This window comes from Salmo salar, chromosome 16, assembly GCF_965601325.2.
Source record: "Salmo salar chromosome 16, fSalSal1, whole genome shotgun sequence".
Lineage (NCBI taxonomy): Eukaryota > Metazoa > Chordata > Actinopteri > Salmoniformes > Salmonidae > Salmo > Salmo salar.
The window spans coordinates 72,633,099-72,657,382 of record NC_138306.1 but is presented as its reverse complement, the minus strand read 5'-3'; the positions used below and the strand labels follow the sequence as shown (position 1 = coordinate 72,657,382).

Genomic DNA, 24,284 nt, shown 5'->3' with positions numbered 1-24,284 from the left:
CCTCCAATAATCGGAATCAGCGTTGAAAAATCATAATCGGTCGACCTCTACCATGTATCCTAACAAGTTGTCCAGGGCCTTTGGAAGAAAAACAGCCCCACAACATCAAAGATCCACCACCATACTTCACAGTGGGGATGAGGTACTTTTCTGCATGGCTATCTTTCTGTCTACGCCAAACCCACCTCTGGTGATTGTTTCCAATTATTATTATTTTTTTTTTTCATCTGACCATTGAAAGTTCCAGTAACGTTTGGCAATCTGTAGGCGGTTGAGTTTGTTTGATGACAGCAAAGGCTTTTTTATTGCAACCCTCCCAAACAACTTGTGGTTATGTAGGTGGCGTCTTATTGTCGTTTTGGAGACTTTCTAATCACTCAGGTGAACATAAAAACGTAAAATATGAATGGGAATTTTCTTCAGTTAGATTTTACTCAAGAATTTCTAGGGGTGCCAATAATTGTGGCACATGTTTCGGAGAAAATGTTTATTTCGTTAACTTCACCATTTTTTTTCAATCACTTAAATTTAAGGTTTGATTTTTGTGAATATTTTGAATGAAAGACAAGAGGATAAACAGCAAAGACGTTTTTTTTCCATTGCCCGTTTTGCTCATATTTACCAAGGGTGCCAATATTAGTGGAGGGCACTGTACCAGGAGTAATGAAACACAGAATAATAATAATAATAATAGATGTTAGGTGAATGAATTATGACCACTGGAGTCTTTGCCACTGAACATATTTTTTTAAATATAATATTTAGATTCATCTCATCACTCAATCTTGCCAAAACATATTCTGTAGGAGGGGTTAATAGGAATTGAAAGTAATTTGACATGATTTATATGAATCGGGTCATTAACCTTTTATTTAACTAGACAGGTCAGTTAAGAACAAATTCTTATTTTACAATGACGGCCTACCCTAACCCGGGTCATGAACATATGACCTTTGAAATGAACAAGGGAGAAGTTAAACGTAGGCTAAGTCTGGCATAAGCTTATTCCCATACTTTACAATAACTCTGTTGCAGTGGTCTCCGTATAGGCTATTCCCTCCATCACCACACTTCCGCCCAGTTGAAGAGCTTGTGATCTCCATGCAGCACCGCAGCACCATGCGCCTTCGGAAGAGCACCCCTCAGCCTCAGAAGATGCCCTTCTGGAGGCATGCAGTCAGTCATTATACCCTAATGTAGGTCAATTTGCCTACTAGCCAAATAAAGTGCAGAGCATGCATGATGCGTGCAACTCGTCATTCCAACATATTTGAACATTTACTTCATTCACTTCAGTCAGTCAGTATGTCATCCATTTAGTAATTTGCCATTAATTCGGTGATATGTCAGTTGCAATAGGAACGAAATCAAAGAGAATAGAACAGTCTTATCCATTTGTTTATTGAAATCCATGTGTATTAAATATTATTCAAATTATCCAAAGTATTTTAGCCTATCACTTTAATAATTAAATGTTTAATTTAGTCCTATCCAAATAAAAAATGGGTCTTCAACTTGTAGGCATTGCAATTCAGGCTATAATTTTGTGTACTGGTATCTTACGGAATGATTTTATAACTCTATTTGTGTTTTATAACAATTTTTATTTTAGGGCTCCCTTTAAAAAGAGACCCAAGCTCACAGGCCTCTAAATAACAATTTCATGTGCATATTCATGTGGATATTCTAGACAAGGCTCTTCTTTGTCATTCTCTCTCAAGTCATTTGCTGAAGGCCCAAGCCTATACTACGCCATCTACTGGTATAACGTCGTTATTGAATGCAGGTCTAAAACAAGCTCTAGACTTTTGTATTGAAATGAAACCAGAAGCAGCAAAGCAACTCTTAACGTCTGGGCTAGAGTTGTTTGATTGACTAGCTACGTTTGGTTCATGTCCTTTGCAGATGCCACATTACTGACAAAAGTTTGTATGCATAAAAAGATCTGTAACCAAGTAAAGGGAGACGTGAAAATGTTAATTCATAGTTGTAACATAACTATGTACATTTACAGATCTATTTTAACGTTTGCGTTTCCCGCATGGCTTTTCTTACGATCCTAACAATTTACATATGGATTTTCTTACAACCCTAACGATACGTACGTTAAACCTTTTGGCAGGTATCTGGCTCCATAGATGTGTTCCACAATGTGTGCTATAGGAGGGGAACTCACCTTCCACTGAGTTGCATTATTTTCCAGAGCACGCATAGAGCCCCGATTTGAATGCTCTGCACCAGAGGTTACTCAGGCAAAAAGCAAGTTTAGCTTTAAAAAACAGAATTTATAAATTAATGTATCACAGCGCCTCTCCTCTTTCGAAAAATCGAATTCATCTGTACTGTATATATTAATAGTATGTTTGTTGTCGCTTGGTGTCTTTCCTATATAACTTATTTAGTTTATATATTTAATATTTTATGGTGTTCTTGTCTATTACTGTTCTGTACTTTGTCATGTATTTGTACATTTTATGTGGATCCCAGGAAGAGTAGCTGTGGCATGTGCAGTAGCTAATGGGGGTCCGAATAAACTAAACTTCTATACCATGCCCGTAATTTAACACATTTGCCGCTAGAAATATGTTCAGTTGCAGGTAGAAATGTGTTCAACATCCACTTAAGTAGATAGCTATAGTAGTTGCCTTGGCAACCAAACAAACAGACCTGCTAGTTTAGCTAACCCAAACCATCATATATACAAAAGTATGTGGACACCCCTTCAAATGAGTGGATTTGGCTATGTCAGCAACGGGTGTGGCTGAATGGTATATAAAATCAAGCACACAGCCATGCTGTCTCCATAGACAAACATTGCAGAGCTCAGTGACTTTCAACGTGGCACCGTCATAGGATGCCACCTTTCCAACAAGTCAGTTCATCAATGTGGTAGGCCACACAAGCCGTCAGAACGGAACCACCGAGTGCTGAAGTGTGTAAAGTCCAAACTGCCTCTGGAAGCAAGGTCAGCACAACACAAGTCAATGATTACCATGCGAAAAGCCTTGTCGTGTCTTTGACTATCATTAAATGTGAAGACCGTATATTATCAAATCAATTCTCTGTCATTTAATTACGTGACTAAACTAATCATGTCACTTTAATTAACTAGGAATTTGGGGTACCACAGACAAATGTTTATAGTGTGTTCATTTCCCTACTATAACTCTTCAGATATTTTCACATCTTATCAAAAGTCGCTTATTAATGAATTTTACCTCAGTCTCATTACTGAACGTCGTAAACCCTTGGATATTTGCACGAATCCTAGCATAGATTCATGAATTAGCGATATACAAATTGGCTTAATTATTTACTAACTTAATTAATCACAGAATTACATAAACACACACACACACACACACACACTCAATAGGTAATATATTGGTTACTACATGATACAAAGAAAGTCCCTAGCGGACAACCGATATGGCGGCTTGGTAGACAAAGGGGTGGGGCAGTTCAAGAGCAGGAAACTCAGTGGATTCACTACATACATAGAAATTGCTAATACTTTGAACATGAACACCCGCTATTTAGAAAATAAATTGCAATTTACATATTTACGAGTGTCTGCCTTTGTTGTCCCTCTCTGCGACTGCCGGTCCATCTGCTGGATAGTCAGTCGACATGGAGCCTCTGGTTTGTCCACCAGAGATCAAAGTCATAGGTTGTTAGAACAGCTACTTCAGAGTACCATTCAGAAATGTTCTTAGAACGGATGCGTTTACCAGACTAAAGTATTTAAACTGCTGCAGTCTGAATAATTGTTCTTTAGTTTGTAGATTTCTTAGCCATTTCAATGTGGGAATGATCTCCACGTTCCCCGTCTTGTCCTTTGGTAGAGTTGTAGTTCTTAACCATTTCAGCATGTTTTTTTTATTTTACCTTTTATTTAACTAGGCAAGTCAGTTAAGAACAAATTCTTATTTTCAATGACGGCCTAGGAACAGTGGGTTAACTGCCTTGTTCAGGGGCAGAACGACAGATTTGTACCTTGTCAGCTCGGGGGAGCCACAATGTACACCCAAAAGGGCCACGTCGTGACACATTGTTTTTAAGACTGTTTAATCATGATTTCTGCTAACAGACATAATACGCTACATTGATTAATGTGTAGAATTGCAGGAAATTAAATTGGAAAACCTAAATTTCTTTCTCTATGGTCAAGAAGGGGGCAACTAAAAAGTTTTGCTGCAAGGTGTGGGGTTGGAGGGGGGGAAACCAAATCTTGCATACGGCCCCCAAAAAGCTAGAGCTGGCCCTGACCATGTCAAATTGGCTAGCAAACTAATAAAATATGACAATATGGCTAGTTAGCCATCTAGTTGATACCCTGAAAGTTAGCTTATGTCCAAATATTGTTTGATTTACTTGCCATCTATAGTGGTGATGACAGAAGTCTGACTGACAACTTTACCAGTACGAGGACTTGCCGATGTCAAGCTCATTCCAAAAGCCTAATCTCTGTTGAAGCAAGCAAGCTGAAGTGCCTTCAGAAAGTATTCACAACCCTTGACTTTTTCCACATTTTGTTGTGTTACAGCCTGAATTACAAAATGTATTAAATGGAGATTTTGTGTCACTGGCCTGCACACAATACTCCATAATATCGAAGTGGGATGTATGGTTTCAGAATGTTTACAAATGAGTTAAAAATGAAAAGCTGAAATGTCTTGAGTAAATAAGTATTCAAACCCTTTGTTATGCCACGCCTAAATAAGTTCAGGAGTAAAAATGTGCTTAGGTCACCTAATACTTATTGGACTTACTCTGTGTGCAGTAATGTTTTACATGATTTTTGAATGACTGCCTCATCTCTGTAACCCACACTTAGGAATTATCTTGAGGTCCCTCAATCGAGTAGTGAATTTCAAGCACAGATTCAACCACAAAGACCAGGGAGGTTTTCCAATGCCTCGCAAAGAAGGGTACCTATTGGTAGATAGGTTAAGAAAAAGCAGACATTGAATATCCCTTTGAGCATGGTAGTTATTCATTAGACTTTGGATCGTGTATCAATACACCAAGTCACTACAAAGATACAGGCGTCCTTCCTAACTCAGTTGCCGGAGAGGAAGGAAACCCCTCAGGGATTTCACCTTGAGGCAATGGTGATTTTAAAACCATTAGAGTTTAATGGCTGTGGTATGAGAACTGAGGATGGATCAACAACATTGTAGTTACTCCAAAATACTAACCTAAATGACAGAGTGAAAAGGAAGTCTGTACAGAATAAAATATTCCAAATCATGTATCTTGTTTGCAACAAGGCACTAAAGTATTACTTTCCAAAATGTGGCAAAGAAATTAACTTTATGTCCTGAATACAATTACATTTTGGGGAAATCCAACCACACATCACTGAGTACCACTATTCTTATTTTCAAGCATGGTGGTGACTGCATCATGTTATGGGTATACTTGTCATCGGCAAGGACAGAGCTAAGCACAGGAAAAATCCTAGAGGAAAACCTGGTTCAGTTTCTTTGCCAACTGACATTGGGGAAACAAATTCACCTTTCAGCAGGACAATAACTTAAAACACAAGGCAAAATATACACTGGAGTTGCTTACCAAGACGACATTGAATGTTCCTGAGTGGCTTAGTTACAGTTTTGACTTAAATCGGCTTGGAAATATATGGGACGTCTTGAAAATGGCTGTCTAACAATGATCAACAACCATCTTGACAGAGCTTGAAGAATTTGAAAAAGAATCGTGCAAATATTGTGGAAAAAGTCAAGAGGTCTGAATACTTTCCGAATGCACTGTACTGTGCGCTATAATGAAATAGAATGCCTTTCAAACCAATCAAAAACTAGTATTCAACAATGCCATGGTGTAATTGTAAACAAAACACCAAATACCTTACTGAATCAGCCTTATTAAATGTTTTAATTATTCTTCAGGATGAAGATCCAGTGATATTTCCCCTAAAGGCTAAATTGTTTTTCATTTTCAGGAGAGTAACTAAGCTATTTACTGTGTGTTCTGTAATCATTACAGAACGTACTGAGCAATCGGGGGAGAAGGGCCTTGGTCAGGGAGGTAACCAAGAACCTGATGGTCACTCTGCCAGAGCTCTAGAGTTCCTCTGTGGAAATGGGAGAACCTTCCAGAAGGACAACAATCTCTGGTGAAGTTCTGAAATCAGGCCTCTATGGTAGTGGCCAGACGGAAGCCACTCCACAGTAAAAGGCACATGACAGCCCTCTTGGAGTTTGCCAAAAGGCACCTAAAAACTCTGACCATGAGGTTCTCTGGTCTGATGAAACCAAGATTGAACTCTTTGGCCTGAATGCCAAGCGTCATGCCTGGAGAAAACCTGGCACCATCCCTACGGTGAAGCATTGTGGTAGCAGCATCACGCTGTGGGGGTGTTTTTCAGTGGCAGGGATTGGGAGACTAGTCAGGATCCTTGATGAAAACCTGCTCCAGAGCGCTCAGGACCTCAGACTGGGGCAAAAGTTCACCTTCCAACAGGACAACGACCCTAAGCACACAGCCAAGACAACGCAGGAGTGGCTTTGGGACAAGTCACTGAATGTCCTTGAGTGGCCCAGCCAGAGCCCGGACTTGAACCCGATCGAACATCTCTGGAGAGACCTGAAAATAGCTGTGCAGCAACGCTCCCCATCCAACCTGACAGAGCTTGAGAGGATCTGCAGAGAAGAATGGGAAAAACTCTCCAAATACAGGTGTACCAAGCTTGTAGCATCATACCCAAGAAGACTCAATCAAGGCTGTAATTGCTGCCAAAGGTGCTTCAAGAAAGTACTGCATACAGGGTTCTTATGTAAATGGGATAATTCTGGTTTATATACATTTTCAAAAAATTCTAAAAACCTGTTTTTGCTCTGTGATTGTGTGTAGATTGAGGAGATGGAGGGGGGATTAATCAATTTTAGAATAATGCGTAACAAAATATGGAAAAAATGGTCTGAATACTTTCCAAAGCACTCCCTCTATGCAGAATGTAAATGTCTATGGTTCAACTCTTCAGATAGGCATTAGAAAGACAAGTTAAACTAATTAACAAGAATAGCTGTACCGCAAATGTTTTTTTTTATATTTTACTAGGCAAGTCAGTTAAGAACAAATTCTTATTTTCAATGACGGCCTAGGAACAACTGCCTTGTTCAGGGGCAGAATGACAGATTTTTACCTGGTCAGCTCGGGGATTCGATCTTGCAACCTTTCGGTTACTAGTCCAACGCTCTAACCACTAGGCTACCTGCCGCCCCAAATGTGAATCAGCTTTCAGATAATTAATTGAAAGTGGTGTGTGTTACAGTCTTTGCATGGTTTCTTATCCACCGAGGGCCAGTGTGGTAGGGTTTTGTTCTATCCAAACAAAATCACACCTGATTCAACTAATCAAGTCTTGATTGAAGTCTTTGATTAGTTGAATCAGGGTTTTGTTCTAACCACTGGTTGGCAAGAACAAAAGCTTAAGTTTACATTATCTGTCGATACAATTGGACATCCCCTTGTTATGAGTGCTACTTTCATTTTTATTTAACTAGGTAACCTTTCGGTTACTGGCCCAACGCTCTAACCACTAAGCTACCTGCCATCCCAAAATGTAATGACATGGTAATGATCAGTTTATTTTAATAACTTTAGGGTAAATTAATATAATCAAATTTTACATAAGAAATGTCAGCTTGTAAGTTTTGAACATTTGGAGATGAATTATATAAGAGGTGGGCTTTTTTGGAACACACATGGGCTGAAAGGGTACATTCAGTACCCATTAAGCCCAGTCTGGACTTTTCACATATTTTATCAAATATTTGTCTCTTGTTAGAAAATGTTAAGTAAAGTCATAAAACTTGATCAGAGATTCATCTCCACTTTATTTGTTATTTGATCTCTCTAAAAATGTGTGCAGTATGTGTTAGAAATATCTAAACTTAGATTTTGGTGGGCTTATTAGGTACACTTACCATATCAACAATAGGTTAATAAAACAAATACTAAAATATCATATTTGGGTGGAATTTTCCTTTAAGTGTCAGTGGTCTCTTTTAAAAATAACACTATCTGGATATTCTCTGCTGTTACATGCTCATTTCAAGTATCAAAACCCAAAATATGGTTGTACTTGTATTACTCTTGTTTATATTTTTGTTGTCTTTCGAGTCTTGTAAAGAATCAATGTAAAGCATCTATTACATTTGAGAGCGGTTCCATTTCTCCAGCCCCATCCTTCAGTGGAAGTGGTACGGCTGTCCACAGACCCTAGATTATCCATTCAATGCTGCCTGATTATCCATTCAGTGTTTTGCAGGGTTAGGAAACACCACAAAATCAGTAGAGCAAAGCAAGCAAACTGATCACAGGTCAGTCAAAAAGTTAACCTTCTGTGTCATAAAGGTCTACTAGAGTTCAGAGAGAATGTTGCACAGTGTTGATGGACAGTATGATGAACTGGTTGTTTTGAGCAAGATGAAGATAATGTGATTTGACACATCCAGATCTGAATGTGCCATTCCACACTGCTCATTGCTTCAGTCTAGAAGGAGGCAACCAGTTGCAATGTTCTTTCAAGCTGAAAAACAAGGTAACAGTAGCTAGGTTTCCATTCAATTAGCAACAGATTTCCATATGAATATAAAATAAATCTGCCTTTTGCCATTAAATTTCCATATAATGAATGGGAATTCAGTACATGGGTGCACATTTGTTTTTGCCCTACCACTACACAGCAGATTTAAAATATTCAAGGCTTGATGATGAGTTGATTATTCGAATCAGCTGTGTAATGACAGGGCAAAAAACTAAACGTGCACGGGGGGGGGGGCCAGGACCGAGTTTGGGAAACCCTGCTTTAACAAACAGATGCAGTGTGGATAGGCTACCCAAGATTATTATGGATAACGCCGATATTATTTGTCAAACGGCAGCCAAGCATCAATCATGTCACCAGAATAAGACCCTTAATATTTATTGGAAAGGAGCATCAAACTCATCACCTTGCAAATTCAGCACCCTGTGAAGTTAATCATAATTGATTTAAACTGTAGCTTAATAAACTGCATGCTTTCCCAAGTCATAGTGGGAGGACCACACAAGATATCATCTTGTGACTCCAAATTTACTACAATATGATGGTTATTATATCAATATTTGCCCATAAATACATTTTACCAACAAATGGATCCCACCATGTTGAACTAAACGTGTTCTGTTGACATTTATACAATTGTACCGGCGTGGTTTGTGGTACTGAGAAAGGGGGAAAGTTCACAGTGCTCCTTGCATTTAGATGTAAAAACATTGTTCTTGCATGCATATTGATCACGCAACAGTTGCCACCTGTAATAGGATATTCTTTGTTCCATACTAATTCCTATATCAGTGACACTGCTGAGGGAGAGTGGCTGAGGTCACGTAAAGTTGGCGGACACAACTAAAGCAAATGAGCTATTGGTTAACACATTCATAAATAAGTAGCTTTATCTTTTTAAGGTACATCTAATTTGTTACTCTTCAACCAAGTTGTCGTAGGGCAGTGCAAACAAACAAGTCCAGTAGAGTTCTTCCAAAAACCAGGCCCTTCTACTACATGTATATCCTAATAGCAACCCCCATAAAGCAGAACATTTAGTACAGTGCATTTTGACATTGGGATTCATGGATTAAATGTTGCTCATACACATCCACTTCCTATTTTGTGTTTTCTCTTTCCTCAATGTGCATTGGTTAATTATTGCATTAGTTAATTGGTTATTGCATTGGCTAATTAATACATAGGTTAATTAACCTGCTCTCTCCCTCCTTTTCCTTCTCTATCAGTTGGGTAACCCCTTTATTCAGTATTGGAAATAAGCGGAGGCTAGAGGAAGATGACATGTACCAAGTGCTTCCTGATGATGCATCTCAGGGCCTGGGAGAGGAACTACAGAGGTATGACATACTGTGGCCCAGCTCTATTCTTCTCCCTAGCCCTATCCCCTAGGACATTGCCCTATCCCCTAGGACCAAGCTCTATTCCCTAGCCTAGGCCTATCCCCTAGACTTATCCCCTAGCCTAGCCCTTTCCCTTTTCCTTGTTTACATCCCTTATTGTATTTTTTGTTTTCTGAGCATTGAGAGATTACCTTTCCTTGCTCCATTTGAAGTTTCATGTTAAACACTGAATTTAGCACCATTTGTGTATTTAGGCTCCAAATAGCCCGAAATAGAGATTATGAAAATATTAATGGCCTGTGTTCAGTTTTCTGATCATAGTCTAACAATGTGCTTATCTTTACAGACATTGGGATAAGGAGGTTCGAAAGGCTGCCAAGGAACTGAGGATGCCCAAACTCACCAAAGCCATCTTGAATTGCTATGGGAAACCCTACGCAGTGCTGGGGATCTTTAGTTTCACTGTAGTATGTAGAAATATATATGTTTTCCTGTTCTTGATAATAACATTTGACCTATGTAACTACAGTACATGGTGAGTGGGTTATACAGTTGAAGTGGGAGGTTTACATACACCTTAGCCAAATACATTTAAACTCCGTTTTTCACAGTTCCTGACATTTAATCCTAGTAAAAATGCCCTGTCTTAGGTCAGGTAGGATCACCACTTTATTTTAAGAATGCGAATTGTCAGAATAATAGAGAGTGATTGATTTATTTGAGCTTTTATTTCTTTCATCACATTCCCAGTGGGTCAGAAGTTTACATACACTTAATTAGTATTTGGTAGCATTGCCTTTAAATTGTTTAACTTGGGTCAAACGTTTTGGGTAGCCTTCCACAAACTTCCCACAATAAGTTGGCTGAATTTTGGCCCATTCCTCCTGACAGCTGGTGTAACTGAGTCAGGTTTGTAGGCCTCCTTGCTCGCACATGCCTTTTCAGTTCTGCCCACAAATCTTCTATAGGATTGCGGTCAGGGCTTTGTGATGGCCACTACAATAACTTGACAGTTGTCCTTAAGCTATTTTGTCACAACTTTGGAAGTATGTTTGGGGTCATTGTCTATTTGGAAGACCCATTTGCGACCAAGCTTTAACTTCCTGACTGATGTCTTGAGATGTTGCTTCAATATATCCACATAATTTTCCTCCCTCATGATGCCATCTATTTTGTGAAGTGCACCAGTCCCTCCTGCAGCAAAGCACCCCCACAACATGATGCTGCCACCCCTGTGCTTCACGGTTGGGATGGTGTTCTTTGCCTTGCAAGCCTCCTCTTTTTCCTCTAAACATAACAATGGCCATTATGGCCAATCAGTTCTATTTTTGTTTCATCAGATCAGAGGACATTTCTCCAAAAAGTACGATCTTTATCCCTATGTGCAGTTGCAAACCGTAGTCTGGCTTTTTTATGGCGGTTTTGGAGCAGTGGCTTCTTCTTTGCTGAGCAGCTTTCAGGTTATGTCGATACAGGACTCGTTTTACTGTGGATATAGATACTTTTGTACCGGTTTCCTCCAGCATCTTCACAAGGTCCTTTGCTGTTGTTCTGGGATTGATTTGCACTTTTCGCACCACAGTACGTTCATCTCTAGGAGACAGAACGCGTCTCCTTCCTGAGTGGTATGATGGCTGTGTGGCCCCATGATGTTTAAACTTGCGTACTATTGTTTGTACAGATGAACGTGGTACCTTCAGGCGTTTGGAAATTGCTCCCAAGGATGAACCAGACTTGTGGAGGTCTACAATTTTTTTTTATGAGGTCTTGGCTGATTTCTTTTGATTTTCCCATGATTTCAAGCAAAGAGGCACTGAGTTTGAAGGTAGGCCTTGAAATACATCCACAGGTACACCTCCAATTGACTCAAATTATGTCAATTAGCCTATCAGAAGCTTCTAAAGCCATGACATCATTTTCTGGAATGTTCCAAGCTGATTAAAGGCACAGTCAACTTAGTGGATGTAAACTTCTGACCCACTGGAATTGTGATACAGTGAATTATAAGTGAAATGATCTGTCTGTAAACAATTGTTAGAAAAATTTCTTGTCATGCACAAAGTAGATGTCCTAACTGACTTGCCAAAACTATAGTTTGTTAACAAGAAATTTGTGGAGTGGTTGAAAACGAGTTTTAATAACTCTAACATAAGTGTATGTAAACTTCCGACTTCAACTGTATATCCATATATGTCAGCTTTTACAGTGTAAATAAGTGGATTTTAGTTCAGGTTGAAATCGCTCTACCTCTCTCTTGTTCCCCCAATAGGAGGTGATTAAGGTGATCCAGCCAGTGTTCTTGGGAAAGCTGATCCAGTACTTTGAGAAGTACGATCCTGATGATATGGATGCGCTGTATGAGGCCTTTGGCTACGCTGCTGGTATCTCTCTGTCCACTGTCGCGCTGACCGTCCTCCAAATTCATTATTACTACCACGTCCTGAGGACCGGCATGCAGATACGAGTGGCCATGTGTCACATGATCTACAATAAGGTCATTATACACTACATACTTGCATACAGGATTATACAAATTAAAATCTTCAAGAACAATTTACTAGTAAATGTAATTCCCCCATAGGCTCTGTGTCTCAGCAGCGCAGCGATGGGAAAAACAACCACAGGCCAAATAGTGAACCTGCTATCCAACGATGTCAACAAGTTTGATGAGGTAAAAGCAAGACGTGCATGAAGACATGCGGTTACTTTGGATGAATGGTTGAGCACATCACCACCCTTCATTCCATAGGTTTCTGAAGAGTATGGCTCTAGCTTATATAACAATTGACCATTCGTCAAATGTACAGGAATGGAATGCACCAATATCTGGAATGCCTTTGAGCCGTCTGTCATCCTGTCCTTGCAACTAAAGTACATAAGTTAAATCCACAGAGAGAACAAAGTCATGGATGAATGGAAAATGCAGATGGTTGCTTAGCACAAATGTTTACAATAGTCCGATGCTAAACTCAAACCAGACTGAAAGAATATAAATGTATATAACATAGGGAGCCCATGCAGCTTCTTCAGTGGTATGATGACAAGCGTGGCCTGTTGGCCGCTGTATTAGGTCATGAATCCAGCTCGAAGGATCATTATCATCTTTGTTATGTTAAATGCAACTACTTAGAAATATTATGTAACAGCAAAATTAACCAAGGATCACTGGTCTTTGCAGGTGACCACCAATCTGCACTACCTCTGGATAGCACCTCTGCAGGCTGTGGTGGTTATCATACTCCTGTGGCATGAGATTGGCCCGTCGTGCCTGGCAGGCGTGGTTGTCCTTGTGTTCCTCATGCCACTACAGACCATGTTTGGAAAGCTCTTCGGCTCCCTCAGGTGAATTACATAAGTTACATGACATGGCTTGAACTTAGAGTGGGGTCTTCTTGAGAAAAGTTGACCTTGTCCTTATCTATAGGGGGCAACGTTTTTCAGTAAGTGGCTCCTATGCTAAAGTGATTGTCAGAGCTACCTGTTAAATGGTAACCCATAGGTCAACCTACCTATATGTTAATAATGTCCTTGTTTTAAATCCCTTTTTTGTTTTGACTAATAATTTGCCCTTTGGAACACTAAGCACGTGTGAAGAAAAGTTAGCTTCATATATTGGCTGGCATATTGACTGACAATTGAACCGTGAACTCTTGCTTTGGCAGTTGTTCACACGATCAACGACACAAGTGCTGGAAGTAATAGTTTTGATTAGGCGTTATGAAACCCTAAAGCAATGCTGACTTCTCTGATTCTACTAAAGAGTTATCTTAATTAAATGCAATTTAAACATTGCCGTCGGTTCGTTAAACTCGGGAAACGTCAGAAAGTGTTTTATTCACAAGGAGGAGATCTGACTGAACTCCTTTTCTTGCAGGAGTAAAACCGCTGTCCTCACTGACAGTAGAATACGCACCATGAATGAAGTGGTGTCTGGAATCAGGATCATCAAAATGTATGCCTGGGAGAAGCCCTTCTCAGCACTCGTCAATGAAGTCCGAAGGTAAAAACTACAGTAGTAACATAAATTGTACAGTTGAAGTCGGAAGTTTACATGAACAAGAAGTAATGAGTTCAACCTAAGTGTTTCAACCACTCCACAAATTTCTTGTAAAACTATAGTTTTGGCAAGTCGGTTAGGACATCTACTTTGCATGACAAGTCATTTTTCTAACAATTGTTTACAGACAGAATATTTAACTTATAATTTACTGTATAACAATTCCAGTGAGTCAGAAGTTTACATACACTAAGTTGACAGTGCCTTTAAACAGCTTGGAAAATTCCATAAAATTATGTCATGGCTATAGAAACTTCTGATAGGCTAATTAACATAATTTGAGTCAATTGGAGGTGTACCTGTGGATGTATTTCAAGGCCTACCTTCAAACTCAGTGCCTCTTTGCTTGACATCATGGGGAAATCAAAAGAAATCAACCAAGACCTCATAAAAAAAATTGTAGACCTCAACAAGTCTGGTTCATCCTTTGGAGCAATTTCCAAACACCTGAAGGTACGACGTTCATCTGTACAAACAATAGTACGCAAGTATAAACACCTTGGGACAACGCAGCCGTCATACTGCTCAGGAAGGAGACGCGTTCTGTCTCCTATAGATGAACGTACTGTGGTGCGAAAAGTGCAAATCAATCCCAGAACAACAGGAAAAGACCTTGTGAAGATGCTGGAGGAAACGGGTACAAAAGTATCTATATCCACAGTAAAACGAGTCCTATATCGACATAACCTGAAAGGCCGCTCAGCAAGGAAGAAGCCATTGCTCCAAAACCGCCATAAAAAAGCCAGACTACGGTTTGCAACTGCACTTAGGGGCAAAGATCGTACTTTTTGGAGAAATGTCTTCTGGTCTGATGAAACAAAAATAGAACTGTTTGGCCATGATGATCATCGTTATGTTTAGAGGAAAAAGGGGGAGGCTTGCAAGGCAAAGAACACCATCCCAACCGTGAAGGACGGGGGTGGCAGCATCATGTTGTGGGGGTGCTTTGCTGCAGGAGGGACTGGTGCACTTCACAAAATAGATGGCATCATGAGGTAGGGAAATGTATATGAATATTTTGAAGCAACATCTCAAGACAGCAGTCAGGAAGTTAAAGCTTGGTCGCAAATGGGTCTTCCAAATGGACAATGACCCCAAGCATACTTCCAAATTTGAGGCAAAATGGCTTAAGAACAACAAGGTCAAGGTATTGGAGTGGCCATCACAAAGCCCTGCCCTCAAACCTATAGAAAATGAGTGGGCAGAACTGAAAAAGCGTGTGCGAGCAAGGAGGCCTACAGACCTGACTCAGTTACACCAGCTCTGTCAGGAGGAATAGGCCAAAATTCACCCAACTTATTGTGGGAAGCTTGTGGAAGGCTACCCAAAACGTTTGACCCAAGTTAAACAATTTAAAGGCAATGCTACCAAATACTAATTGAGTGTATGTAAACTTCTGACCCACTGGGAATGTGATGAAAGAAATAAAAGCTGAAATAAATCATTCTCTCTACTATTATTCTGACATTTCACATTCTTAAAATAAAGTGGTGATCCTAACTGACGTAAGACGGGGCATTTTTACTAGGAATAAATGTCAGGAATGGTGAAAAACTGAGTTTAAATGCATTTGGCTAAGTGGTATGTAAACTTCAGACTTCATCTGTATATGTTTATTTCTATTAGCTGGATACAGAAACGGTATGATAGACCAACAACCCTCAGCTAGATGCGATCAATCCCTTTAACATTCTAATTTAAAAAATCATTTTTTTTAACTAAACAAGTCAGTTAAGAACAAATTCTTATTTTCAATGACAGCCTAGGAACAGTAGGTAAGATTGATGCTAAACAACGTTTGACATGTTTGAACGAACGTAAATAAATTATTTTTTTTACTTTTCGCCGTGACTCCCCCCCCCCCCCCCCCCCCCCCCGCGCTACTTTTTAGTAGCCTACCGAAGCGCTAACAACTTGGAGTTATTTGGACATCAATTATGAACTTTGTTGAAAGAAACCACATTTGTTGTGGACATGGGATTCCTGGAAGTGCCAATGGATGAAGATAATCAAAGGTAAGGGATTATTGACAATAGTCATTTTGATATTACATGGTTACAAGATGGTGCTAACCTGTATAGCCTAGCCTATTGTTCTTAGCACAGCACCCGGGTTATTGCAAATTGTGATTTCCCAGTAAAGTTATTTTGAAATCTGGCAATGCAGTAGCATTTACGAAATGTTAAACTATGAATATTTGAATGACAATATTATAATTTACCAATGTTTTCGAATAGTAATTTTGTAATTTGTAACGTTGTTCACCGGAAGCATTTCAGAGAAGAAAAAAATCTGAATTTCACCGCTACTGTAAAATGCTGTTTTTGGATATAAATATGAACTTGATGGAACAAAAAATGCATGTATTGTATAACATAATGTCCTAGGAGTGTCATCTGATTGAGATTGTCAAAGGTTAGTGCATAATTTTAGCTGGTTTCTGCTTTTGGTGACGCCTGACCTTGAATTGAAAATGGATGTTTGTACTTTTGTGGCTATGTACTGTCCTAACATAATCTAACTTTATGCTTTTGCCGTAAAGCCTCTTTGAAAATCGAACAATGTGGTTAGATTAAGGAGATGTTTGTCTTTTAAATTGTGTAAAATAGTTGATTGTTTGAGAAATTGAAATTATTAGATCTTTGATGTTTTGAATTTCCAGCCTTGCTAGCAATCCCGTCTCAGGGTTCATTGCTAACCTGTAGCCCCAACAGGTTTTAACTGCCTTGTTCAGGGCCAGAACGACAGATTTGTACCTTGTCAGCTCGGGGATTCGATCTTGCAACCTTACGGTTACTAGTCCAATGCTCTAACCACTAGGCTACGCAGCTGCTCCTTGTACTGTCTCAGCCATTTGTCTTGATGGTGGCGCTGTGGAGCGATGGTGCTTGAACCCCACCATGGCTGCTTGCGGCTATATTTTTATATATGAATTTCCCTTCGATGTGTTGATTTAAATTGAAAATAACTTTTGCATGCTTGCAACTGTTGTTTTCATAGGGGGATATCAAAGACCAGAAAATAAATGGGTCATTCCACCAAATTAATACCTTTTGTGTAGTGTAACTTTGGCATTTTTGGCAGGATTTCACCTAATTTGAACATTCTGCCATAAAGAGTACATGCTCAACTTGAAGGAGAAATCCATGAAGGTTGGTAGCAACATGGAAAATTGTTGCGGAAATCGGTTCCAACTCAAGTCGATTACAAAATCTACAATGTAATGCTCGCTCTATGGGCTTGCTAGCTTTGTAGCAAAGGTAGTTACACACAATAATACCAAAGACAATATCAGCATGTAAAGTGGCTACTGCAGTTTGTTTAGGCATTTTACAACGAACTGCACTATCAATTTAGGAGTCTATAATCTCACCATGTTCAACCTGCAGATCGATGTGCCTCAAACATTCGCAACGGCAGATATACTTTTGAGGAGATAGGAAACCTTGTCTATTCTACGTCACTGGGTCGCGTGGTGTAAGGAGCGCTCTCTTACAAGGACCCAACATTAGCATGAATTTCGTCAACAAAAAGTACAACTTTACAAATCTTTTCCGAAATGTGAGGTAATTAACTTGCTACCTGTAATATCGTATAGCTTTGGAATCGTGCCGTGATGTACTTTCGAGGAAAATAGACAAGTTTCTTGTCATATACACTGACTTTGAAAAGGGATTGTGTGACGATTAGCTTAGCAACCACATGACACCGTGAACGCGATTGGTCGACAGTCTGCTGGGTGGGGCGTTATACGTTCATTTGATTGATTGGATTCCTATCTCTTTCTGTAATTTCTCTGGCACCGGCACCATACAATGCACCCTGGACTAAAGAGGCAGACAAATAGGAAACATGTGCTAGACCCTCCGTTAAATTACACATTTTTCAAAGTCGTAAACATATGATCAATGGCTCATTCGAGAGAGGACATCCATCCGAGTTATGACATCGGCCAGCATTGAAATCTGACGGATGATAGACGTTTTCACGATCAAAAAGTCATATCCCTTATTAACTTCCAGTGTATTGAGAGCGACTTTATCACAGTGCTACGTCATACCGGACGGATTTCTGCCTGCTTGAACGCCAATAACTCAGATACACATGAAAACATGAAATGACCCAGAGAATCAATAGAATATCACTCAGAGATGCACAAAAACAATTCTAACTTAAAACATGCGCAAACATTTAATAAAAAACATTTTCCAATTTCAAAAGTTTAAATATAATGACTATAGTAAGTGCCTATTATGTGCCAAATAAAGTAAGGGTTGACTTTAACAGTGTTGACGATTTCATTTTAAATCAACCATAAATCCCCTTGACAGGAGGAAAGGAAGCTTGTTGTAACAGGGCTATGCTCAACCAACTCAGTTTTCCACAACAAAACACATTATTATACTCTGATTTGACTATTAGATGTTTATTTATTTTAAAACCAGAGTTCAGTTAATCTAACAGGGTTGACCTTAAAATGAGACAGACATTTGATGTCATAAGATGAATCACTCGCATTAAATAAATAATAATCTTCAGAAATGACTTTGTCAAAGCAACAAAAATAACTAGGGCTTTATAATGATGGTGAAACTTGGAGATATTTTTGGGATTAACCAGTCAAATGTAATCTACATAATCCCCAAAAGTAATGATTTATCATGAGGGCCATGAACAATAACTAGTAATGCTGCTTACTCAAAGGTTAAAATCATACCGTTCTGGTAGAAATAGTTATAAATTGCTGAGGTGTTGACACTTTTGAGGACACATGCTCCACTACACAGTGAAATATTTTATATGGTGGTATTTCCTATTCAACAAAACTGTATGAATAAGGCTTGAAATGACTTACTGTATATGCTTTGTAAATATAGCATAAAAATTATAAAACAACTAAGATTTCACCTTCCTTATAACTGTAAAATACATATCTGTATGTTTTGTTGGAGAAAATGTTCATGTTTTCTAAAGGTCGCTCTTAATCAAAACGTCTGCACCCATTGCTGTGAACGTCTAACAGAGCTTTAGCTTGTCTTCCTGAACTCGTAAGGAACTCTCCTTTCATCTCATATTAATCTTGTCCATCTATGACAAAGTGTTTTTTGTTTAAAATCTATTGTTTTAGATGAATGGCTATAAATCGAATATGCTACAGTGATGAAACCACTCTCTCCTGCTGCGCTACGATGTAACGATTGCAGGCATGTGCCTTTTCCGTGGCTGTGATGTATGCCAGGGGTTGATCGACAGTCTGAAGAGCAAATTAAATGGTAGGAGGGACATCCCAGCTTCAAGTGGTTTCAGATTTCACATCCTGCGTCACACAGGCTAATAGCCTAACCTTCATGACTAATGTTCCAATTTAGACGTCAAACAGTATAAATGTTCTGGTCCAATGCTTCTAAAAATGTTATACTACTGTATCCGAGGGAACCAGGGCTATCACTCAACCCTTTCGATCTACGATATCCACAGATTGATTTATAAGCGAAAATGTCAGTCGGAACCTGTACAAGAACCACGCCGGTCGCTTAATGGGGACCTTACGTCCTAAGAGGTTTTAAGTGGGATAAATTATTCCTAGAAGTCACAGTGGGTGTACAGAGATGTCAAAATGCAGAATTTTGGCATGTCTTTATTCATATAAAAAAATCGGATTAATGCAACTTTCCGTGTGGTTTATACCAAACGGTACTGGAGCATTGGCTCTCAGACCAACAGGCTCCAAGACAGCTTCTACCCCCAAGCTGTCAAGCTGTTTAAATAGCCTGACTTGACTCAAAGGTTTGAATACTTGTATAAATTAGATATTTTTGTATTTTATTTTCAATACATTAGCAAAAAATGCAAAAAATTGTTTTGACTTTGTCATTATGGGTGTGTAGATGGGTGAGAAATAAAATCAATGTAATCCATTTTGTATTCAGGCACAGCAAAACAAAACAAATGGAATAAGTCAACGGGTATGAATACTTTCCGAAGGCACTGTATATAGTGTGTGCATGTCTGCATGTGCGGTTTATAGTGTTTGGCTGAGTGCCAGGGACCCCTAGCAGGGTCTCACAGAGAGAGCAAAGCCACATGCACTTCACCAGCTGCCAACAAACAGCTATCAATTACATCACAGGTCTGGTCCCCTGATCCCTCTCACCATGACCAGCCAACACTATCCAGCCACGAGACCTGGCTGTAGTCTTCTTTCTGCTTCTCTTTGTTCTTTAACATGAGGAGAAGTTGCATGTTTTTGTCTCTGAATGTTATTGAATCTTACATTCTATGGCAGCTTTTAGTGGAATGTCTGGGGCGTTTGTGGAATTCCCATTCCGAAAACACTACCTCCCATATTCCTGGCTGCAGCAAAGTGCACAAAAGCTGTAATAGTCATTCTGCAGTTCTTCCATGTTTCCTCTGAGTGAAAAACCTTTGTTAAAATCCTTCAGTCTATTGACGCATCCGTGCGTCAATCTAATGAACATCATAAAAAAAATCCCCATCCAAATCTGTCAGTTTAAGCTAGATGTTTTTTTTGCATGGGGAAACGGACAAACACGATTTGAGAAAATGAACTGCAATTTATAAAGGAACTGGTTGACTTTGTCTTTTGGCTAGCTAGCTGTCTTTTTGCGGAAGGGCCTTCCCGCAACAGTGGTGGAAAGTAGCAGAGCAATAGCGCTGTTTGTCAGACCATTAGACATCCCGAAAATTGGCCTTCTCACGAAAAATGTCTGCAGCGTCCGAATGTTTTGGCCTACTAACAAATATGACCACTCTATGGTCTACAAGCCCCACTGGACTCTTCAGAAGTCAGTAACGCTATTGGGCGTTTGTAGCGTCCGAACCGTTTGAGCTACAAACTAATACGACCCCACTGTGGAAAGGGGAGACTCTCATGAACACAATGGTGTTCTCTGTTGTTGCTCTACGACCCAAACAAGTGTCACGGGAACTCATCTGAAGGTAGACCATACAAATGAATGGATGTATGGAGGTATTTTTGTGCCATCAAAAATAAGGGGTTAAATATGTGTCCAAAGAGGCACAAATATTTCCTGAGCTTTCTTATATCTACTAAATCTTATTCCTTTATGAATTTTTTTTTTTCTTTTTTTGTTGTCATTTATGAATGTTATTCACTGTGAATCTATGGGCTACAGTAGTAAAGGCCAAATTCAATACTTTATAAAACAATTAAATATATACATACACCTAAAAGGGTCCTGAAATTCCAAATCAAATAGCTAAATGATCCATCATATGACCCCCCCCTTTCTTTCATTCTTCTCTCAGGAAAGAGATCTCCAAGATCATGTCGAGCTCCTACCTGCGAGGCCTCAACATGGTCTCCTTCTTTGCGGCCAGTAAGATCATAGTCTTCATCACCTTCACCGTCTACGTCCTCCTGGGGAACACCATCTCAGCCAGCCGGGTGTTTGTGGCAGTGTCTCTGTATGGTGCCATCAAGATCACAGTGACCCTCTTCTTCCCACAGGCCATAGAGAAGGTGTTCGAGACCATCATCAGTATCCGCAGGATCAAGGTACTCTATAGATCATCTGGCACAAAATGGCTGCTGTGCCTCACCTAGGTGCAATGAGTTCTTGTGGTTTAGTAAGGTTTGTTTGGCTGCATCATTTCTCTGTTGACCCACAGAATTTCCTTCTGTTGGATGAGATTGAGAGACCCAACATGAGATTCACCCTGGAGGAAAAGAAAGACGCCTCTGTTGAGATCAAGGACTTAATTTGCTACTGGGACAAGGTGAATATTCTGATCAAATGTTGAATGTCCAAATGTTGATATACAAAACAAGAAGAAGCCTGTCCTGTGTGGTAGCTTCGTGTATAGCTATGAAATGTCCCTTCTCTCTCTCTCTCTCTCTCTCTCTCTCTCTCTCCAGTGTCTGGACGCCCCATCTCTCCAGAACCTGTCACTCACAGTGAAGTCAGAGCAGCTCGTTGCTGTCATTGGACCTGTGGGGTCTGGAAAGGTCAGAGGTCATGCACAGTACATAGTACACTATATATACAAAAGTATGTGAACAGCCCTTCAAATTCGGCTATTTTAGCCACACCCGTTGCTGACAGGTGTATAAGATCCAGCACACAGCCATGCAATCTCCATAGACAAACATTGGCAGTCGAATAGCCTTACTGAAGAGCTCAGTGACTTTTAACGTGGCACCGTCATAGGATGCCACCTTTCCAACAAGTCAGTTTGTCAAATTTCTGCCCTGCTAGAGCTGCCCCGGTCAACTGTAAGTGCTGTTATTGTGAAGTGGAAACTTCTAGGAGCAACAATGGCTCAGCTGCGAAGTGGTTGGCCATACATGCTAACAGAACGGGATCGGCGAGTGCTGAAGCGCGTAGCGTCTAAAAATCGTCTGTCTTCAGTTGCAACACTCACTACCGAGTTACAAACTGCCTCAGGAAGCAATGTCAGCACAATAACTGTTAGTCGGGAGCTTCATGAAATGGGTTTCCATGGCCGAGCAGCCGCACACAAGCCTAAGATCACCATGCGCAATGCTAAGTGTTGGCTGGAGTGGTGTAGTAAAGCTCGCCACCATTAGACTCTGGAGCAGTGGAAACACACTTTACCATCTGGCAGTCCGACAGACGAATCTGGGTTTGACGGATGCCAGGAGAACACTACCTGCCCCAATGCATAGTGTCAATGCATGACAATGCCCCCTTGCACAAAGCAAGGTCCATACAGAAATGGTTTGTCAAGATCGGTGTGGAAGAACTTGACAAGCCTGTACAGAGGCCTGACCTCAACCCCATCGAACACCTTTGGGAAGAATTGGAACGCCAACTGTGAGCCAGGCCTAATCGCACAACATCAGTGCCCGACCTCACTAACGGTCTTGTGGCTGAATGGAAGCAAGTCCCTGCACCAATGTTCCAACATCTAGTGGCTCAGTTGGTAGAGCATGGTGTTTGCAATGGTGTTTGCAATGGTGTTTGCAACGCCAGGGTTGTGGGTTCGATTCCCACGGGGGGCCAGTACGGGGGGAAAAAAAAAAAAATGTATGAAATGAATTGAAATGTATGCATTCACTACTGTAAGTCGCTCTGGATAAGAGCATCTGCTAAATGACTAAAATGTAAATGTAAAATGTAGTGGAAAGACTTCCCAGAAGAGTGGAGGCAGTTATAGCAGCAAAGGGGGGGACCAACTCCATATTAATGCCCATGAATTTGGAATGAGATAATCAACGAGCAGGTGTCCGAATACTTTTGGTCATGTAGTGTGTGTGTGTGTGTGTGTCTGTGTGTGTGTATATATGGTAAAATATGTAGTAAGCCATATCAGCCAGCTCACATGTTTACCATCCCATCTCCCACAGTCCTCTCTGCTCAGCGCCATTCTAGGGGAGCTGCCTCACGACAAGGGCGTGTTGAGGGTCAAAGGTCAGCTGACCTACGCCTCCCAGCAGCCCTGGGTGTTCCCTGGAACCATCCGCAGCAACATCCTGTTTGGCAAAGAGCTCCATCCTCAGAAGTATGAGAAGGTCCTGAGAGCCTGCGCCCTCAAGAGGGTAAGACACACTGAATGGAGCTCTCATGGTATTTATTCTAGGAGCTTTGCAGTGGTTGTAGTGGCTTTGTGTTCAATGACTGTTAACTCTTGTTGTCGCTGTTATCACTTCTGTGTTTAGGACATGGAGCTGCTGCCAGACGGGGACCTGACATTGATAGGGGACAGAGGAGCCACCCTCAGTGGGGGACAGAAAGCTAGAGTGAACCTGGCCCGGTAAGACCACAGCTCCACTTCATACCAGAGTAGAAATGAGTTGAGGTACATTCAATAGATGAATATCCTCCAGTCTCTATCTGAAAGCCTTGTTGTGTCTCAGGGCTGTGTACCAGGATGCTGATATCTACCTGCTGGACGACCCTCTAAGTGCTGTGGATGCTGAGGTCGGGAGACACCTGTTTGAACAGTGAGTGAACCACAGTTTCAGCTAAACAGTTTTATTTTACCATGCTGGTCCCATTTGAGATAAATAATTATTTTAAAAGAGAGACATAATAGCAGCTCACAAGGTTTCAGACCAATTTACAACATAAAACACAACAGTTAAAAAAACATACATTTACACATTGAGCAGCAAGATGGTTTGGGGAGGTATGGTGCAACTATAAAATGATGACCTCTTCCTATTGTATATATTTGGTCACATGATTCATTTTGCGTATGGTTTCCTAGAAATAAAGGGTGGCTCAACTAACCCTTTGGCTCAACTAACCCCACTATCCTTTAGTACAACTGAACTACATTCTTCCCAGACTCCGATTAGGTC

The 24,284-nt window shown here is 40.3% G+C and overlaps 1 protein-coding gene across 1 annotated transcript in view; it reads left to right on the top strand.

Moving 5' to 3' along the window:
• The window catches only part of LOC106574543 (ATP-binding cassette sub-family C member 4), a 44,712-nt gene that overhangs the window by 4,253 nt on the left and 16,175 nt on the right, over nt 1-24,284 (top strand). The window contains exons 2-13 of the mRNA XM_014150498.3: nt 9,805-9,915; nt 10,265-10,385; nt 12,188-12,412; nt 12,500-12,589; nt 13,097-13,260; nt 13,793-13,918; nt 21,266-21,515; nt 21,629-21,736; nt 21,876-21,965; nt 23,328-23,519; nt 23,640-23,734; nt 23,838-23,924. Coding sequence (XP_014005973.1) covers nt 9,805-9,915; nt 10,265-10,385; nt 12,188-12,412; nt 12,500-12,589; nt 13,097-13,260; nt 13,793-13,918; nt 21,266-21,515; nt 21,629-21,736; nt 21,876-21,965; nt 23,328-23,519; nt 23,640-23,734; nt 23,838-23,924 — 1,659 coding nt within the window. The remainder of the gene's footprint in view (nt 1-9,804; nt 9,916-10,264; nt 10,386-12,187; nt 12,413-12,499; nt 12,590-13,096; nt 13,261-13,792; nt 13,919-21,265; nt 21,516-21,628; nt 21,737-21,875; nt 21,966-23,327; nt 23,520-23,639; nt 23,735-23,837; nt 23,925-24,284) is intronic.